The sequence below is a fragment of the Plasmodium fragile genome (genome assembly GCF_000956335.1).
Source record: "Plasmodium fragile strain nilgiri unplaced genomic scaffold supercont1.9, whole genome shotgun sequence".
Taxonomy (NCBI): Eukaryota; Apicomplexa; class Aconoidasida; order Haemosporida; family Plasmodiidae; genus Plasmodium; species Plasmodium fragile.
In genome coordinates this window covers 231,911-250,804 of record NW_012192589.1, presented here as the reverse complement: position 1 = coordinate 250,804, position 18,894 = coordinate 231,911, and the positions used below count along the sequence as shown (strand labels likewise).

Genomic DNA, 18,894 nt, shown 5'->3' with positions numbered 1-18,894 from the left:
AAGGTTTACAAAAAAGTGCACTCCACCCGCCAACCACGTCAACGTTGTGAACGCCGACACCGCCGCTAACCACGTCACTGAAACTTGAGGAGCGGGCCCAGCAGCGGCTTGGTAGACATAATCAAAAAGAAGGCGTGGTTGTGGAAGAGGTACTTGTACGCATCGTAATTCTTTGTAACAACCAGATTTGTAATTTCGTCGTACAGCTTTACGTAGTAATTTTCGAAGCAACTTTTTATGTCCATGTCGTTTATGATGTATTTGATGGTCGGCCTGCCGTGGGGGCAATTCCACGGGTTCTTCAACACACTAAGTTTTTTTTTAATTTTGATCATTTCGGCCACATTCAGGGTTTTCCCTACCATAATAGCGTTTCTGCAGGCCCTATGTGGGGGGGACAGGGGAGGGGGCAGCACAGGTGAGGTGAGGTGTATGTGTAATATATTGTTACAGGTGCTGCCACATGTGTCACACGCACGACACGCATGGGGGTGCACCGCTTACTTCGAGGCCAGGATCCGCCACACCTTCTGGGGGCGAGGGAAGTTGTAGTTAAACCAGGTGTCCGTCTGCTTATTAGGTTGGTTCTTGTTCCGTACGAACATTTGGAAATTGGCCTTGTCGTAGGTTATCGGGTGCTCTGTCAAGTGGTGCAAAAGAGACATAAAATCTTCGACCTCGAGGATTTTCCCGTTGAACACGGGGAGAGACAGCAAGTAGACCTTCACCTCCATCAGGGCACCTTCCTCCGCATCGTTCTGATCCATTGCATCCGTCGCGTTAATCGAGTCCGCCGCACCCGCCGCGCCCGTCGAATGCCCCTCTTCCAGCCGTCTCCTCTTCTGAGCGGGCTCCTCCACAATTTCCAAGTCAAACCCATTGTGCAAAAATATCTCCAAGTTCTTTTCAATGATATAAATTTGCGCAGGACTCAACTCCAAACCGATTTTGCTAATCAGCCTCTGAGACTTCATGGTGAATATTTTATTATATTTTTCGAAATTAGATTTTTCGTCTGCAGCATGTTGGTCTATAATGAACAGGGCGTAGCTGCTGTTGTTCCCTTGGGGTTCGGCTTCATCCCCACCTCCAGACCCTACAGGGCCTACTACATTTCCTCCACGAGCCTGTTGAAAGTACAATAAATCAATTTTCGAAATGACAAACCCTTTATTGAATTGTCCGCAAATTCTGAGTTTCTCAAATAAGTTGGACTTAAAATATAAATCCTTTTGCCTTTCATCAATGTTGCTGAAGCTGATGTCTTCTGCAGAGGCGCTTCTCCCCTGACTTTCCATCTCGGCTGCCTCTTTAATGTTCAAGCTGCCATTAAATAAATCTGCGTACTCATTGATATTCTTCTTATCAGTTAGACACAGGTAGTTGTTCGCCTTCTCTTGTTCTTTCCCCTGTGGAAAAATTATGTTTTTAATTTTTTCATTATTTGTTAAATTCACGACATGGATCTGATCATAATCGAACCCGCTCTTCATTTGTTCCCTGTTGATATACATGTTGATGTCTATGGGGATACTTTTGATGCAGCTACTTTTTATATTTTCTTTTAATTCTTCGAAGGTGTATTCGGGGGGGTCGGGTGAATCTCCAATGGGCTTGTGGCTTCCTCCTTCATGTTGGCTTTGTGCCTTGAGTTCTCCCTCACCGCGTTCGTCGTTACCCCTGTTGATTACGTCGTAGTGGGGGCTATTGCCCTTCTCCTGCACTTTACTCTCATGCGACTCAGCCTTAGGTGGGTCCTGCAGCTGGTACTCTTGAACGCATAACTTGGGTGAATGTTTCAGCTGGTACTCTTGCACGAATAACTTGGGAGAATCTTCCAGCTGGTATTCTTGCACGCATAACTTGGGAGAATCTTCCAGCTGGTATTCTTGAACGCATAATTTTGGCGAATCCTCCAGCTGATACTCTTGAACGCATAATTTTGGCGAATCCTCCAGCTGATACTCTTGCACACACAACTTCGGAGAATCATCCAATTTATACTCGAACGCATGTACACTGTGGTGATCTTCCAGGTCGCACCCATCATCCGTAGAGCCGTCCCCCAGCTGGTACTCGTACGCTTGCACCCTCGGTGCCTCCTCCACTTGAGAGTCCCCCTGATTGTCTTTTTTCGAAACGAACCCTTCGACCTGCCAGCCCTGCCGTATCCGCCCAGCACGATGATAACTGCTTGGGAGGTCCACTTGCTCGGAAGACCTACTCTCCCCATTAGCGCCAGGAGTGGTAAAAAATTGTTCACTCGAGTCAACGGGGGGGGTGCGCTCTTCCTCCGGGTGCTCCTCCTTCACTCGCACACACACCTGGGGTTCAGAACTTTTTGTGAAGCTCCCTATCCCGACCGCTTCGTCATCGTCGTATGCTTGCTCCGGCCACACATTCGCATGGTTATGATCACCTTGTCCCACCTGACCACCTCCGTCCCTTCCACTTGGGAGACCCTGCTGTGCCATCGGCAGCTCCTCCTTGACTCCCCCACTACTGTCTCTTGTCCTCTCTGAGAAGCTTCCCCCAATGGAAGAACCCTCCATGGACGGAGGTGTTGCTGCCTTTTTCCCGTCTTCACCAATTTGAATCGGGTCGCCTGCTGAATATACCCCCTCTACAATGGTAGCACTTTTTTCGGGTCGCTCCAGCATTCCTGTCTCATGTAAAGAACCCCCCAACATGGGGAGCTGTATATTATTGGCCTTCAAAAAATAATCACCGATATGCGTATCGACGAGCTGGCTAGTCTTCGGAGTAAGCAACCTAACCAAGGACGTCTTGATTCTCTCACACAATTCATTTTCGTAAATAAAAAAAACTTCTCTCTTATCTGGAGTAACATTAATGTCAAAATTTTTTGCGTCGGAAAGAATGTTGCAAATGATGATGGGGTACAACCTACTATTAAATTCTTTATAAATGGAGTTGATAATTTTATTTACATTTTTTATCACGTGTATTGGTCTACTGTTAATGTAATAAAATTGGATATCCCTATCTCTCCTGCCACTGTTGCTGTCACTTATGTATGCCCTGAGCTTCCATTCTTCTGAGTCTATATTGAAATCGATCAGATTACCAATGTTCCTTTTCCCATATATAGTATGTACACTGTTTTTAATAGTTTCCTTCCCGCCGTTAGTTAATAGCATATTCATATTCTTCACGTTCCCCTTCACCGTAACGACATTTTGAATCGAAAATTTTACATGAGAATAAATAATTGCGTACTGTTGCATGAGGAGAAGCAAATCGGAGAGCTGCGATTTTATATTTTTTATAAAGTCTTTTTTCCGTATAGGAATATTTTTAAAAATATTTTCACAACTTACTGTAGTTCCTCTCAATCGTGCAGTTGGTTCTTCATGACTTAGTCTTCCAAGGTTGTCAAATTTTAGCAAGTACCCATGGCTACCTTCATCATGCTTTGTTATTATGTGTAGGTCGCTTAACATACACAATGAATTTAATGCTTCCCCTCTGAACCCTAATGTATTTAACGAACTGTGTATATCTTCAAATTCTGTAATTTTTGATGTGGCATGTCTGGCACACACATTTTCGAAATTGGACTTTTTAATTCCTGCTCCATTGTCATTAACTTGTATTAATTTTATCCCATTTTCGACTAGCTTTATTTTTATTTCTGTTGCATTTGCGTCTATGCTGTTTTCCACTAGCTCCTTTACTACACTGCTCAGAGTGAATATCACTTGGCTGCTGCATATGTTGTGGATGGACTCTTCCCCGATGTTCTGGATCTTCATTTAGCTCATCGCGCAGTCAGACTGTACATACGTATACAATATATATGCATTACACATGCATCTATACGTGTGTGTGTGTCTCTCCCTCTGCGGTTTGTAAGCCTACGCTTGAGAGAGATGTTTTGCGAGCTAATGGGGACAGACGCCTCACAACAAGTGACCTCCCGATCTTACGATATGCCTCTTTGTTCAAGCAGCGGCAACTTGGGGGAACACAAAAACGGGGGGCAGGGGTGGCCACAACAGTGAGAGGTAAATGTATGCCAATGGAGTATTCACGATGACACAGAAAACGGATAAAGGGAAAAAACAAAAAAAAAAAAAATTCCAAATGGAGAGTACACACAAATTACACAAAATTGGGGAGAAACACAAAAAGGACTAAAAATTGAAACTCTCAAATGCTGGCCGAATTTTTTCGGAAGATTAGGAAAATGCCCAGCTTCATAACCCATGGGATACCACTTTTGGAAGACAAACATATAATGGCAAAAGTGGGCCTCCTCGCATCGCCTACGAACGCGCAGGAGCTTGCGAACGGCATGTGGTCAAAATTGTTTTAAAGGAAATTCTTCTCCCTTTCGGGTGAAATTCGGACGCAGCGCATAACGAGTGCAGGGAGCAAAAAAAAAAAAAAAAAAGGGAAGCGACATGGAAGCCAAAATGAAGCGAACGGGCACGAATGGCGACACCCCGCAGGACGACGAGGATGAAAGAGGACACGGAGAAAACTCAAGAGGTGCAATTGTGGAACTCTCCTTAAACACAAGAGCTGATTTTGCCCATTGTTTAAATGCCCCGCACAGTGAAACACGGCCCCACACCCGAGAGAACTTTGTGAAAAAAAAAAAAATGTGCGCCAAGTTTGAAACCGGCAATCAAGTTTGCGCCCTTATGAAGAAAAAAAAAAAAAAAAACGAGACGGAAGAGGCGCGCGGAAGGAGGCCAGGGTGTAGAGAGGCCTCACTTTTCCACATGTCCCGAGACCATTCCTGCCCAAATGGGCTCCCGAATTTTGCACAAAGACGGGGAAAGCGAACACAATTGCCGGGCTACTGCGCTCTTCGTGTGGAAGTAGCGGGCACGGCCACAATATCCCTATCCCTCCGCAGGACAGGGGAAGCTATTTAGAAGCTTATTATTTTTCACCCCACGGGAGAGAAAGGGAAGCCATGTAAACCCCTTATCCGGCGTGCTCGCAGGCACTCCTTTGTGAAGGAGCCAAGTAGCTTTACCCCATGGTGGGTGTGCACGTAAAGGTACCGTTTTGAAAACAAAATAGCTCGAATTAAGACACGGTGGATGGCACTTGATTAAGTTTTGATGCCCCACTAGGGCGGCGGGTGGCAAAAGCGGAAGAAATATCAAAGGGGAAGAAGAGTCGACGTGGACAAAGTGGCGATGTGCCAACGTAAAGAACAGCAATACACGCAAATGGACAAAGGCACTTGTCCCCGCCAAGTGGAGGACAACGCACAGCACAGTGAGGAGCACACCCCGAAAACAATGTAATAGTTACAATGATAAGCGGCTTCATCTGTCCGCGTGACTCATTTAACTTTGCGACTTCGTCCCTGCCCACGTTTCTCTACCTCTTGAGTAGATCTATCTCTTCCATTTTGCCATTCGTAAGAACATGTACACACACTTGAGTTGCCTTCGCACTCAGTCAGCCGAGCATGTAGTAGCACAGCGCGCCCAAAACAAAGAGGACAGTGTTGACAAAAATGAGTAAGGCGCTCAACACAAAAACAAACACGTAAAAAAAGAGAAAGGGATAATTATATATGTAGTAGTAAACAAAATTGACGTACACAAGCACCACTACATAGGCCTCATAAATCTGCAGGGGTGGGTACATATAAATGTTGATTTTCCCAAAGTGGGGACCATATTGGTATCCATCAACTAAGCATATCTCCTTTATTCTCCGATTAAAAACGTTGAAGAAATAAAAAGGAGTGTTAAAAAATAAATGTAGTTTATTTATAAAGTTATAATTTTTATGGTTTATGTGTAGCTTTTCGTTTCGAAAAAGGACATCCCCATTCGTGTCAAGTACCTCCGTCTGAAATTGGATAAAATTAAATTTGTCGTTGTAGTCATTGTTCATGTAGGACAGATTCAAAACAATGTCGATTTTGTATCCTTTTTTTATTTTCAGTTTGCTAATTTCTTTCTTCTTCAAAAAGGGAATGAAAAAATGAACAAAATTATGATCGTTGTGCGATTTATTTTTGCCTGACCATTTTTGAAAATTCACCTGACCTGTTAATATATTATTTTGCAAATAGGCATACTCCATTTCGTTATCAAAGTGGTGCAATTGTTCCCTATTCGTATAATTTTCTCCTTTGCTACAAAACGGATGCGTGTCCATTGTTGTTTTTTTCCAACTGTTCGAGCAACAGCATGTGTCCTTCCTCTTTATGTTGCTTAAAATTTCGCTTTGGAACGACTTTAAATGGTTCAGGTATGTTTCATGCGGCTCGCCCAGAGTGTTTTCCTGGTCAAGCGGCGTTCTGTCCACCCCCGCACAGCCGCACTCCTTCGCGAACTGACAGCGCTGCCGACGCAAGTACTCCTTTATGGGACTTTTGGAGAAGGAAAACTCCACCGGGTACACATACTTATTCTGGGGGATCAAATAAAAATATAAAAAAAAATAAACCATCAGGGAAAAAACAAACACCGCGACGTTTATTAGCAGGTACGTTACAAGCACGTACAGACAGTGCTTAACATTCAGGTTGGGGAAGGCGCTCTTCAGGTGGGCCTTCACCTTAGCATACGTTTTGTACCCAGACCTCGCCAAGTGATTTATCCCATTCCATGTGGCGTCCAACACGCCCTCCCCGCACCTCCTCTTTTTCCGCTTCCTCCTCTGGTACTTATACGACAGATAATCCTTCTGCTTAAGGTATAAATACTTCTTCTTCATTTTGCAAAACAGTTTTACATTCCTGATGGGGCTGTTGAGGCGCGTCTTTGCATTATCCATCGAGCACGATTCGTCCATTCTGGTTTCCGCCTCCCCGGTGTTGGAGTTCACTTCATCACGGTCCTTTACTTCTTCCTCTTCGATCGCTTTGTCCCGGTCTTCTAATTCATTCACGTTGTTTCCTGGCCCCGCGTCCCTTTCCCCCACGGGGTGCGCAGCGTCCCCTTTTCGAGGTAACATTCTTCAAAAATCGCCCACCACCACCATGTATACCTACATTCGCATTATATGCCTCCTCCCCCCGTAGGCACATTCTTCATGTGATTCACAAAATTGAACAAGTGGAGGAATCCTCTCCTCAGAGCTTCCTCAGAGCTTCCTCAGAAGTCTTCGCTCATTTCACCAAAAAAAAAAAAAAAATTTGCTAATTATGTGCAATTCTTTGCAAGTTGTTCGATCTGCTTTTGTCAGGAAAACAAAGGCAGACAAATGAGCGCAGCGAGGGAGGGATAAGCAAAAAGGGATGCCAATGGTAGGGCAATCTGATTCAATGGTGAAAAAAAAAAAATGCCACAAAAGGGGGATTTAACCATGGTACAGGATCCCCCCAAAAAATGGGAACTTTTAGTGGCCTCGAAAGGGAAAAAGCCAAATGGCAATTTGAAGGAAGGTCTATGTTGGAAGTTACTTATTTTTAATTTTCTTCTTTTTTTCTCTTTTTTTTTTTTTTTTTTTTTTTTTTTTTTTTTTTTTTTTTTTTTTTTTTTTTTTTTTTTTTTTTTGTCCTGTGCCAAAACGGGTGAGGGAACCAACAAGAGCACGGCGTTACTTGCAAAGGTTCTCAGCCCTGCTCGACGTGAAGAAATGTATTCGCACTGGGGTAGGAAGTGAGCCAGTGTACACATACCTCCTCAGTGTGCAAAAATTTTAAGTTGGTTCTATGTGTACCTTTCCTCATGCACTCTCAACACCAGGGCGGCTTTCCCTCCATTGGTGATATATCCACCCCGCGTGTGTTACACAAAGAAGAGAAAGCGAATGTGCTTAGGGTGCATGGGAGAGCATCCCTGCCAGTCGCACCCATAAAAAAAGTGAACAACCCATTCTACAAATGAACACGCAACAATAGTCAGTTTGGAAGTGAATCGAAATTTGTGTGTTAAAAAAAAAAAAAATGGCACTTTCACCTGGGTATAAAAACAAAGTACGCACTCGCCACACGAGCACCAGTACTCTCTACTGTTACATTCACGGTACATGGCAGCAATGGATCCCGTGCGGGTGAACAGATACACAGATAAACCAGTGTGCAGGTGGACCAATTAACGAGCTACGGTACGGCAAAAATATGTAGCGCTTTACGCCGCATTGTGCACACGCCTCTCTTCGCTCTGCAACTAGATCAACTTGCCGCTTCGCCGATGTGTAACCTAACCGTACAGCTTAACCGCGCGGCTATCGCCCCGTTTTCTTCACGGAATGAGGCGCTTGGGGTCCCGCGGGAAGAGCGACGTCTTGCGGATGTTGTTGAGTCCCAGGAAAAGCATGAGGACTCGCTCGAGGCCAATACCGCATCCCGAGTGGGGATACGACGAGTAGGCAAACGAGTCGATGTAAAAATTGAGTTTGGTCGGGTCCAAGTTAAACCGCTTGATATTGTCCAGCAGTAAATTCACATCGCTAATCCTCTGCGACCCAGACAAAATTTCCTCTCCCCTCATAAAGAAATCATACGAGTTAGAGATGGCGGGGTCGTCTTCGTTGTACATGGTATAAAAAGGTCTGAGTGCAGAAGGGAAGTTTATAATGATGTAGTAATCTGTGTGATGAGAAGCCTTCACAATTTTTCCCAACTCTTTTTCCATATCAGTGGACATATCATAGGATAAAATTTCTTCCTCTTTTAAATCAAGCTTATTATGTTTTATTAGCATTTTTATGGCCTCTTCATAAGTAAAAATTGGAGTGACCTCTAGCCATTGAAAATCTTCACATGGGTATTGTCCCTTTACAGTCTTAATAAGCATATCACTCTTACCCCCCTTTGTTAATTCGGTGAAAATATGTTTAAACAATGAATCGTAAAAAAAAACATTCTCCATAAAGTCATATTTGTAAGTCATTTCAATGTCTAACGACACGTACTCACAGAGGTGCCTATACGTGTTGCTATTTTCAGCTCGAAAAACAGGGGCCACCTCAAATACTCTGTCAAATCCCGAGTTAATACACATCTGCTTGTATAATTGAGGGGACTGTGCTAGGAAGCCCTTCTGGTTGAAGTAGTTAATCTGAAAAGCATTGGCTCCTCCTTCACTGCTTTCGCCTAATAATTTTGGAGTATGTATTTCGATGAAATTATTTTGTAGCAGAAAATTTTTAAAGATGGTACAGATTTGAGATTGCAAACAGAAGATGCTGTAGTTGGCATAAGTCCTCAAGTCAATACATCTGTTGTTTAAGCGATTGTCCTGATTAACCTTAATGCTTCCTTCTTCATTTGTTTCTTGCATATTTGCATCCTTTAACAAAAAGGGCAACTCCTTGCTCGTCTTACTTATACAAAATATTTTCTTTATGTGTACTTCGTACTTAATATTTGTGCTATCGATTGGTACTTCCGGCTTCACTACCTTCCCACTTATATCTACTATAGACTCTAGAGGAAGGTTGCTTACCCATTTAATCATGTTCTTATTCTTTTCATTATTTTTTATGTCTAGTATACATTGCATGGAGTATAGTTTTTGCCTCAAAATAATAAAGGCTAATGACCCTTTGCTCCTGATATCATGTATCCTTCCTCTAACCCAGATATCACTTGCGAGTAGGTCTTCTCCTCCATGCCCCGCAGCTACTGCAGAGTGGCTACCGGTGTCCTCTCTCTTTGCACTATCCACACTAACACACCCTCCTACCTTCATCAACGTGTTGTATATTTCTTCCAAATTTAACAACCTGATGTTATTTTTATTTTCCTTCATTTTGCTGACTTTAACAAAACCATAGCTTTCCTTTTCTATGTCCTCACAAACGTGCTCCAAAATTTTAGTGGCTTCATTTTTTAGGTTTTCCCTTTCTGCCTTTTTCGCTAGCTTCTTCTCTTTCTCTGCTAACTTTTTTGCCTTTTTCTCCTTTTTCTTATCACTCACTTCATCAACTCCGTTCACCACCTGCACCATGCCCTCCTTACCATTCGTCTGTTTGCTTCCCTCTTCCATTGTCCTTCTACACAGGGTTAAACTTGCCCTATCTTTAATGACAGTGTTGGCTACTCCTCCGATCGGTATCACACGACCCTCCTTAAACAATATGTACTTTTGCACGCCGTCCAATCTTCTCACAAGAGCGAAGCAATACCTTTGCATATGACTCTCCTCCAGGGCCCACGCGCATCACCAGCACAACTGGCCAAGTTAGGCAATTACCTTATAATATAAAAACGATTTCAACAATATTTTGTGTACGTCGATGCAGGCAACATTCATATGTACAAAGGGAATTACTCCAATCACTTATATCCTTTTAAAGCATAAATATGCTTCTTCAATAACGGGGTTATGGTATACGCATATGTAGGAGGGGGTATAGTTGTGCTGCGCCACTCGGTCGTGTTTGCGCCCTTCTGGGGGAAGCGGTCTCCGTCAGCACTAACACCAAATGGGAAGCTTTTTAATAAAAGAAAAAAGAGCAACAGTCTCCTGTAGCGTTGACGTTGCTGCTGCTTTTAACGTAAATGATGGCATGCCGGTCATCTTTATTCCTTTCTTCTCATGAAAGAATAAAAAAAATGGGTAAAAAAAAAAAAAAAAAAAAAAACTTCTTCAAATATCAACAACTATATGTGACATGCCCCCTCTAATGAGTCACCTCCGAAATATAAACTGAAAATGGGAAAAGCAGGTTCTTCACCTCATGCGGGAAGTCCCATGCTGATGGTGCTGTAAATTGCGCCGTTACTGTGGTAACCCCAAGTTGCTGCTTTTTTTTTTTTTTTTTTTTTTTCTGCCCCATTTTGGTGCGCTTTGGCACAGGGGATGTAGCACCGCAAGCGTTATACAGTCCGCCTGGTGGGTTCGCTACAAAAGAAAGGGAACCGCTTTTTATTTATAAGATCGGAGGTTGCAACGTTTAAAGGAATAGAGTCTGCATGCAAGTACTCCTCCTAGTCGTGGGTGTACAATACATACCTACTTGTACGAAGTGATAAAAAAAAAAAAAAAAAAAAAAAAAGCTACATTTTGGCGCCCACCCTAGGAAAAGCAAGTGCCTATGTATAACCATCTAGCGTGGCATAACTGATATATAGAGGTGGACAAAACAGATAGGGGAAATTTTCGTTCCCCATTTTTTTTTTTTTTTTTTGTGTTCTTTTTTGCGCCGCTTCAACCCATGAGTTGCGTCCGGCGGCATCCATTTGAACGGAACTTGAATTAAAAGGGGGAACATAACACTTATTTGTAATGTTTTCATGCAAATGACAAAAGTAAAATGAAGCATACACGTTAATACAAAACAAAGTGGAGCGACGCGAAAGAGAAGTCGCTGTGTAAACCACTCAGGGGTGCTTAGAGGCCTCTGCGCAAGGGTTCTCATGCCTCTTCAAGTGAGCACCCCTGATTGTTTACCCTGCCGGACACACGTCCACCGCTTCTTTCTTCGTAGCCATAACTGCCTTGATCTGTTGCTAATCGGTTCTGTGCAGGAAGGCACCTTCTCCCCACCAGAAAAAGACATGCCAACCTGGTAGGAGCTTCCTGCGTCCAGTTCTCCACAACAGCACAGTTGTATCACGGCTCCAGGTGTGAAAGGGCTAGGTGCAATTCCCGCTTGGCCGTGTCCAGGTCCTCAAACAGAATGGCTGCAAAGGTTAGAAGATATGCCAAGGGAAAAATGTATTGTGCAGGCTACGTGTGCACACGTGAATTCGTGCACATTGGTACCTTAGGTCTGTGTTTTTTTTTCTTTCTTTTTTTCGCTTTTCCCGTCACGCACCATTAACGGCATACTGCGCATGCTTCAAGCTCGCGGCAAAATCAACTCCGTTCTGTTGCGCCATGTAGGCCTCTGCGGAAGGTTCAAAGGGAAACAAATTGGAAGCATATGTACAATCCGTAATGCGATACGTGCGTACCCCATCGAATGGAGCGAACTTTTTAAAGGGGCGCATTTGTCAGGCCAAACTTTGGCTGAATTTTTTTTTCCTTAACCCAATTCAAACTTGTTCATGTCCTTTGAACCGTCGCAGTTCTCCGTGTAGTCCTCTTGGGTGGTGTGCCCGTTGGGCTCTCCTTGGTGCATCTCCTCTCCCCAGTCGGGGGCTCCTTCATCACCGGGCGCTGCTACAAAAAATGTGGGCGAATTCATCCTTGTGGTTGTAAGCGAGGGTGTATACACACGCACATACGTATATGTATATGTATATATGCATGTGCAGAGCTAAGTCTGCGCCCATCGGGTAACCTGGCGCAGGTGTCTCGCCCCCCTCGTTCCGAGGAGAACCGGGCACGGGCTTTATGCCGTTGTCAAAACATTTCTTCAAATAAACCGTTTTGTACTTGGCATACAAATATTTTTTCTTTTCATCGTCGTCCAATTTTTGGAAGTGATTTAAAATTTCGTAAAATATTTGAGACGTGAAAAACATGTGCAGCGTTTTTTTTGTTATTTCTGCCTGTCTATCGTGCCGGTCAGCCGCTAGGAATAGCTCTGAGAGGGTGTCACAAAAAAAAAAAAAAAAAAAAAAAAAAAGAGAGCGGTGGCGGGCATTTTTTTTTTTTTTTTTTTCGGAAAAAAAAAAAAAAAAGGGGAAAAAAAAAAAAAAAAAAAAAAAAAAAAAAAATGATGGGGAAACAGAATGGAATTATTTACCCATTTGTATTATTCAGTTTCGCACAAAACGTGGGTACTTTTTTTTTTTTTTTTTTTTCATTTTTGTGGCCTTGTTACTTTTGCAAAAATCGGCTAACTTCGTGTAGTCCACTGCGTCCAAAGATAAGCGCATTTGTTCAGCCTTGTCTAGACATTGTAAGAAGACATTTTTTGCCTCTTCAAGGTGGAAGTGAGTGAGCGTGAGTGAGAGTAAGCGAATGTGCACGAGCACGAAAAAAAGGAAATAAAGTGTAAAACAGGTATCCATTATAAAGCGATTTTTCCTTTCCTCTATAGTGATTGCCCCATTTGTCTTTCCTCCACCCGGTGGGCACCACTGGCGAATTTATGCCTATTCTTACGTACCTATATCGGTGCTATTGCTCTTTACGTAGTCGTTCAGCTCCTCCACGATGTATAGGGTGCACAGGAAGGAAACTGCTCATTTGGGAAACGACGGGGAAAAGAGGTGGGTGCTAGTCGTCCGCCTGCTTTGCAGTTGTGCAGGGGCATCACGCACATGTGCATAAATGAATATATATATATGTATATATGTGTCTGTGCATAGCTTCAGGCACATTCACGGTCGAGCCGCTGCGGCCTCTTGTCTTTCCGCCCCTCCGGGGTACCTAGCAAATGGTCCCTTTCCAACTCCTGCGCCTTTTTCCATATGAACTGAATAGACTTCATGGATATTTTTTTGCCTCCCCCCCCATCCTGCTCCCCCTGCGCTTCCATCTGGTTGCCTTTTTTCCGCACTGGGTGGTACAAGCGCGATATTTTCAGTCCGTTGGCAATGCGCGCAGCGTCGCCAATCTGTTGCCTGGGGGACAAGTGCTGCTAATCTGTTGACAGTGTGCGTTTTTTATGAACCTACTTCGAAGAGCTTTTCTTTTCCAGACCTCGTGGCTTTTTTTTTTTTTTTTTTTAACCTCAAATAGCTGTTTTTGTTTTAAAACCTTAAATGGCTGTTTTTTTTTTTTTTTTTTTCTTGCTCGTTCATACAATAACGGAATTTTTTTTTTCCCCACGCTTGTTCATACAGTAATAGCATTTTTTTTCGCGCCACGCTAATGTGCTAATTACAAACCGGTACGTCCAACGCCACACATGGGCCTTCGCCCCGTGAAAAAGGCAACAATGTGCCTCATTACGCAGTGAACACACATGCGGGGGGCAAAACTCCTGAATGCAGCTTCCGCCGCTGTAACCTCAGTCTCCCTCGCGGGGGAAACAAATGCACACGTAGTAGGCAAACCATGTATGCAGCTCATAGATTAAAAATTAACAAAAGTTAGAATGGGAACTGTTGCAAGCTTGTCCCTGAAAGGGCATCACACTGTTCGACTGGCTTGATACGCATGTGTAAGTGCCCTGTCTGGACTCCTCTCCAAAGCTCAAGCATTATATGCCCCTTGAACGGGTTCAAGAATGTTTGTTCAAAGAAACAATCCCACGCGCAACGTGTACAAAAATGCAAATACGAAAAAAAGGAAAAAAAAAAAAAAAAGGGGGGGAAATGAAGCAGTTGCTGTTCCACACAAATAGTGCAGCACTATGCCGCTATAAACATGCACTTTTGATAAATCAGAGGAAATACAAAAAAAAAAAAAAAAAAAAAAACACATACAGCTATACAGTACGGGCGAGACAACTCTACACCCTTTTAAATAACCCCAGACAGATACACACAAATACACTTGAACAAATCAACCGCCGTCGACGCGACTCCTGCGAACAAAATGACATTTTGAAAAAAAGGGGCCATAAAGGAGCAATACACGGGCACATGCAAAAAAGTACATAGTGCTTCTCCCACAGGTACACATATACTAGGGGTCTCCTCCATTAACTGCTCCAACAGACTATACCCTCCTCAAGCTGTTCATTATAAAATCCCTATTGGCCCCCATATCACAGTCAATTTCGTTTAGTAAGTAGGCCTGATATAGGGCATTCACCCCTGCACTGGAGAGGGTGAACTTCGTCGAGCGCTCATATGCACTGATTAATACTTCATTTAGAATTACGAACAACACATGCTCATCATCCATGGGAACAAACACCTTTAGACAGTGAAAGAAGAAAAAAAAATTCACTCTTAATTTTGCAAAACCGTATTCATTAAAATGTAAGTCGCGCACATATTCACTGTAATTCTTAAACAAAATTTTGATTATCACGAGAATAATTTTTTTATTTTCCAAGTGCAAATTTCTTTTGTAGTTCTTCATTTTGCACATATACAATTTGTACATGTACATTTCCAGGTTTTTCTCATCGTGGGCTTCCTTCTGCTCCGTGTTGCCTAGGTCACTGTGGTTCCCCCCAGGGTAACTTCCGCCTCCTTCATGACTGTCCCCACCTGCTTGCAACTCGGAAGAGTTCCTTCCCCTCCTCCCCTTTGCGTACTCCTTGCACACCCGCTCCAGTGCCTCCCCTATTTTACCCTTGACATCGTTAAACTGGTCCGCCTGAGTAGCAGCAGAAGCAGTAGCGGCAGTACCGGCAGTAGCGGCAGTACCGGCAGTTCCACTCGCCTTGCTCTCCAAGAAGGACGCCAAGTGGGAATAAACCGCGATAATGTTGTTCAAGAGGTATATCAAATTTGTGCTCACTAGGTCGGTCTTCTTCCCTGCAGTCCAGTTCTCCCTTTGGATGAATTCCTTTACACTCCTGGACATTTTATTTAAGTAGTACGAAACGAAGGCGCTCATTAATTCGTTTCTTTTTTCGAGGAATTTAAATTTTGCAAAGCTGCGAATTCCAACGACGCACTTGTTCGTATTATCCTGGTCATCTTCATAGTCGTCATCGGAGCGAATTTCATCCGACCTGGTTCCTTGCGAGGCGTTTTCCCCTGAAAGGAGGGTGTCTTCTTTACGAAGTTCTCCTCGTTGGGGGTCCCCTTGGGCCACTAACTTGGCTTCCTTTCCCTGTTCGACTTCTGCACCTTTATGGGCCGTAATGGCGGCGTGCCCAGCCTCACCTGCTTCGCCCCCCTGGACAGTAATCAAGCTCGCGCTCCTTTTAAGAAGAAGATCCTCACCAGAGTGCCCAGACACAACATCACGACTCTTCATTTTGTCTCGTTTTTCGTCCTGCCCGCAAATAAACACCGAGTGAAGCTTTCCTTCTTTATCCGTTTCTGCATCATCCTGTGTGGGCAAGTGTTCTAACCCCCTCGCGTTATCTTCCTGCCCATCCAGCACTTCCCCCCCCTCGAACGTGTAGTAACCGTCGTTTCCAGCTCGATTCAAATACCTCTTCCTGATGGACGACATCCCGCTCGAGTGAGTTTCTTCATCGGTGTATGTATCAGCTGGATCTTCCTTCCTCTTCTGTCCCTCCTCCCCTACCTCCATTTTGCAAAAAGGATACGAATCTTTATATATGAGATCCTCAAAAGTGCAGCGAAGGCTAATCCTCTTGCGCTCATTCACTAACGTATGTGCTCCTTTATACATATCCAATATAACTGTGTACACTTTGAACACTCCTTCTTTTCTCATGTGGTCCAAAATTCCCACAAGGGTAAACAGAAAATTTATTTCGCTTTTTTTCTCTGCCTCGAATTTGTGTTTCTTTATTATGCTTTGTATAAACTTGTTAAAGTCCATCTTCATCGTCTTTTTCCTCTCCATCAAGGTGTTTTGAAATTGGCCTCCGTCAAATGTGACGCTGTGATATATCCACTTGGCTGTGCATTTGCAAGTGTTTTTTTTTTTTGTTTTTTTTTTTTTCCCTTCCTCCTCCTCATATGTATTCTCCACGTCGCTGTGATATACCTGTGGAGGGTATATATTTCTGCATTGGAAAATTTGCTCCTTGTCGATGGGAGCATCCTCTTCATAGCGGGAGCAGCCACCATAGGCAGCACCATCACCCCCGTCTCTCCTGCGCCCCTCCCAAACACACACGAAGTATCTGATGAAGGAGTCCACAAACCTCACCAGGAACAAAAAATAAATCGTCACAAAATTAATCAAATTCTTGAAGTAAAAATCGGTGCTTGTTAAGGGTATCTCTTTGTAGAAGGCCTCCAAGTCGATGAGGACAAGACAAAGACTTAACAGAATATGGTGACTGAGCTCGGGCTTGTTTTCCATAATGTAACTAGCTTCCTTCTCCTTGCACAGGGAGAAGAAGTTCATGAGGCTGCGATCATTCTGCAGAAGCAAGCGGTACATGTGGAACTTTAGCAGTTCGGAGTTGATTCTCTTGAGGAACTCGTCCATGAGGAGGCACACATTGCCCGTGTTATTAATGTTAGTGCTTCCACGGTGGGTATTATCAAGGTTACCCCCGCTGCTGGCCTCGTTGCTCGTCCCTTTACTAACCATTTCATGCACCTCCTCCTGCAGCAACCGCACACACCGCGCGACAAGTTTCACGGGGGGGTTGAACATGTATATGAGGTCAATGGTCAGCTGCTGCAAAAGCTTGAAGACAATCTTCATCAGAAATTCGACCACCTCCAGGTCGTCATCCGTGCCCAGTAGGGCTTCCAGGTGGTCCTCCTGCCACTTCATCTGAGAATGGTTTCCTCCATTTGGTGCGTTGCCACGATTGACGCCTGTGTTGAGGTAATTTGCTTTACCTGCGCCTTGTCCCACGGAGGATGGGATGGTGGGCGGCGCCCCCCCACGTTTCCCCTTTACGTCAGCTGTGACCGTTGCCATCTTCCTCATCAAGGCCCTCAAGTGTGGTATTCCGCCAAGAGCTTCCACGCTTCCCTGTCTCTGCATTCCCTTCTCGCCACCCGCACAATAAAAGTCGCGCAAAAATAGCTGTTCATAGTTCCGTATCATGGTGAAGAAAAAATGTAGCCATTTCGTGTAGGCCAATTCTAACACGGCTTGGAAAACCCTGTTATGTCCTTCTTCGTGTGGATCACTTTCACCGGCGTGACGTGCGTGCTCCTTCTCCTTCACAGGCTCATTAGGCACCCAAGCGAACTGACCATCATCCTCTTCACCTTTCATAATTTCCCCTTTGATGTAACTCCCCCAATTGGTAATTTCTCGTAGTAGGTACTTGATCGCTGCAAGTCTATTCAATAAAAAGACATTTCTCACGTCCTTTTTGTCTTTACCATATGCCAAAATGAGATAAAGGGATGAAGTGATTTGTTCGTTTGAGGTGATTTGCTCACAGAGGTGATTAAAAAAGTCCTCCCCAGTGTTCGTCTGTATGTGGGTGAGGTGCTCCTCATGCTGCTTGTGCTCACTTAGGTTGGAAGTGAAACCCTTACGGAGTTGCTCCTCATAATAGTAACAAGCGATGCTCGCCATATTTTCGCTGTCTACATACAAGTCGCGAAATATGCGCATGCTTCTATTATTATAAAAAAAAGGAACAGCCTCCATAAAGAGTTCCAATGACTTGGTGTAATCCCCTAGGATGATGAAATCAAACATCCTCCTCGGGATACTCATAATGTTATGAACCCCATGAAGTAATTCCTTAATCAGAAGCAAACTTTTAATCTTTTTATAATTTTTTCCAATTCTGTGGTTCATCAAATGAGAATTATTATCTATACAATTCAAGTGCTCATTTATATCTCCTATTCTGTTTTTAACATATGAAAAATTTTTCTTAAGATTTACAATTGTGTCTGCTGCTTTAATAAATTTATTATAATTCTCGTACACTACTGACTGCATGAAATTATCATTTTGTTTAATTTCCTTTTCTATGTGTTTTGATTTTTGTATCAAATCTGTTAGGGTTGCCTTTTGTAGCATCTTTTTAAAGTACTCGCTGACGTTAAAATCGGTGCTTTTCTGGTTAAGCTCTTCTGAATCGCTTGCATCTACGCGTTCTTCCGTGCACATCTCGTTGCTTCGAAGTACTTCACTTACTCCCTGCGCCTGGTCCCCATTTCCACTGCGCCCATCTAGCCCATAGTATCTGTGCAGGATCGCCCCGACGTTCTTTCTCCCCTCGCTTGGCTTCTGCCTGTTCATCTTCACAAATTGGAGACGGTGCCGGGAACGGTGCGGCGGTCCTCTTTCTACTTCCGTCTCTGCTTCCGTTTGTGCTTCCCCTCGTGTATGTGTTTCGGGGGACAGCTACAGGAAAGTAAAACCCCCCACCCCACGCGACCTCCTCTATATCTGAAACCTCACTCCTGAAAGGTGTGTCTGTTCCCCTGAATAAAAAACTGTACACCCGGAGGAGCACAAACTGGACTAAACAGCTCCAATCAAAGCAGCCATGCTTTAACCTCGTTACCCCTATCTCGAATGGAGCAGAAAAGGCGGGAATAAAAAAAAAAAAAAAAAAAAAAAAAAAAAAAAA

The 18,894-nt window shown here is 43.8% G+C and overlaps 5 protein-coding genes across 5 annotated transcripts; all 5 read right to left on the bottom strand.

Moving 5' to 3' along the window:
* Positions 1-74: 74 nt before the first annotated feature.
* On the bottom strand, positions 75-3,776 carry AK88_01106 (uncharacterized protein; the record flags this gene model as incomplete). Its single annotated transcript, XM_012478744.1, has 2 exons — positions 75-384; positions 505-3,776. 2 exons carry the CDS (start codon positions 3,774-3,776, stop codon positions 75-77), a joined length of 3,582 nt encoding a protein of 1,193 aa, XP_012334167.1.
* A 1,669-nt stretch (positions 3,777-5,445) lies between these two features.
* On the bottom strand, positions 5,446-6,957 carry AK88_01105 (uncharacterized protein; the record flags this gene model as incomplete). The annotated part of the gene is made up of 1 exon (XM_012478743.1): positions 5,446-6,957. One exon carries the CDS (start codon positions 6,955-6,957, stop codon positions 5,446-5,448), a length of 1,512 nt encoding a protein of 503 aa, XP_012334166.1.
* A 1,232-nt stretch (positions 6,958-8,189) lies between these two features.
* Positions 8,190-9,938, bottom strand: AK88_01104 (aspartate-tRNA(Asn) ligase; the record flags this gene model as incomplete). The annotated part of the gene is made up of 1 exon (XM_012478742.1): positions 8,190-9,938. One exon carries the CDS (start codon positions 9,936-9,938, stop codon positions 8,190-8,192), a length of 1,749 nt encoding a protein of 582 aa, XP_012334165.1.
* A 1,984-nt stretch (positions 9,939-11,922) lies between these two features.
* On the bottom strand, positions 11,923-13,326 carry AK88_01103 (uncharacterized protein; the record flags this gene model as incomplete). The annotated part of the gene is made up of 5 exons (XM_012478741.1): positions 11,923-12,059; positions 12,181-12,426; positions 12,667-12,765; positions 12,955-13,026; positions 13,218-13,326. The coding sequence occupies 5 exons, from the start codon at positions 13,324-13,326 to the stop codon at positions 11,923-11,925; spliced, it is 663 nt and encodes a 220-aa protein (XP_012334164.1).
* A 1,127-nt stretch (positions 13,327-14,453) lies between these two features.
* Positions 14,454-18,560, bottom strand: AK88_01102 (uncharacterized protein; the record flags this gene model as incomplete). Its single annotated transcript, XM_012478740.1, has 1 exon — positions 14,454-18,560. The coding sequence occupies one exon, from the start codon at positions 18,558-18,560 to the stop codon at positions 14,454-14,456; it is 4,107 nt and encodes a 1,368-aa protein (XP_012334163.1).
* Positions 18,561-18,894: the final 334 nt, after the last annotated feature.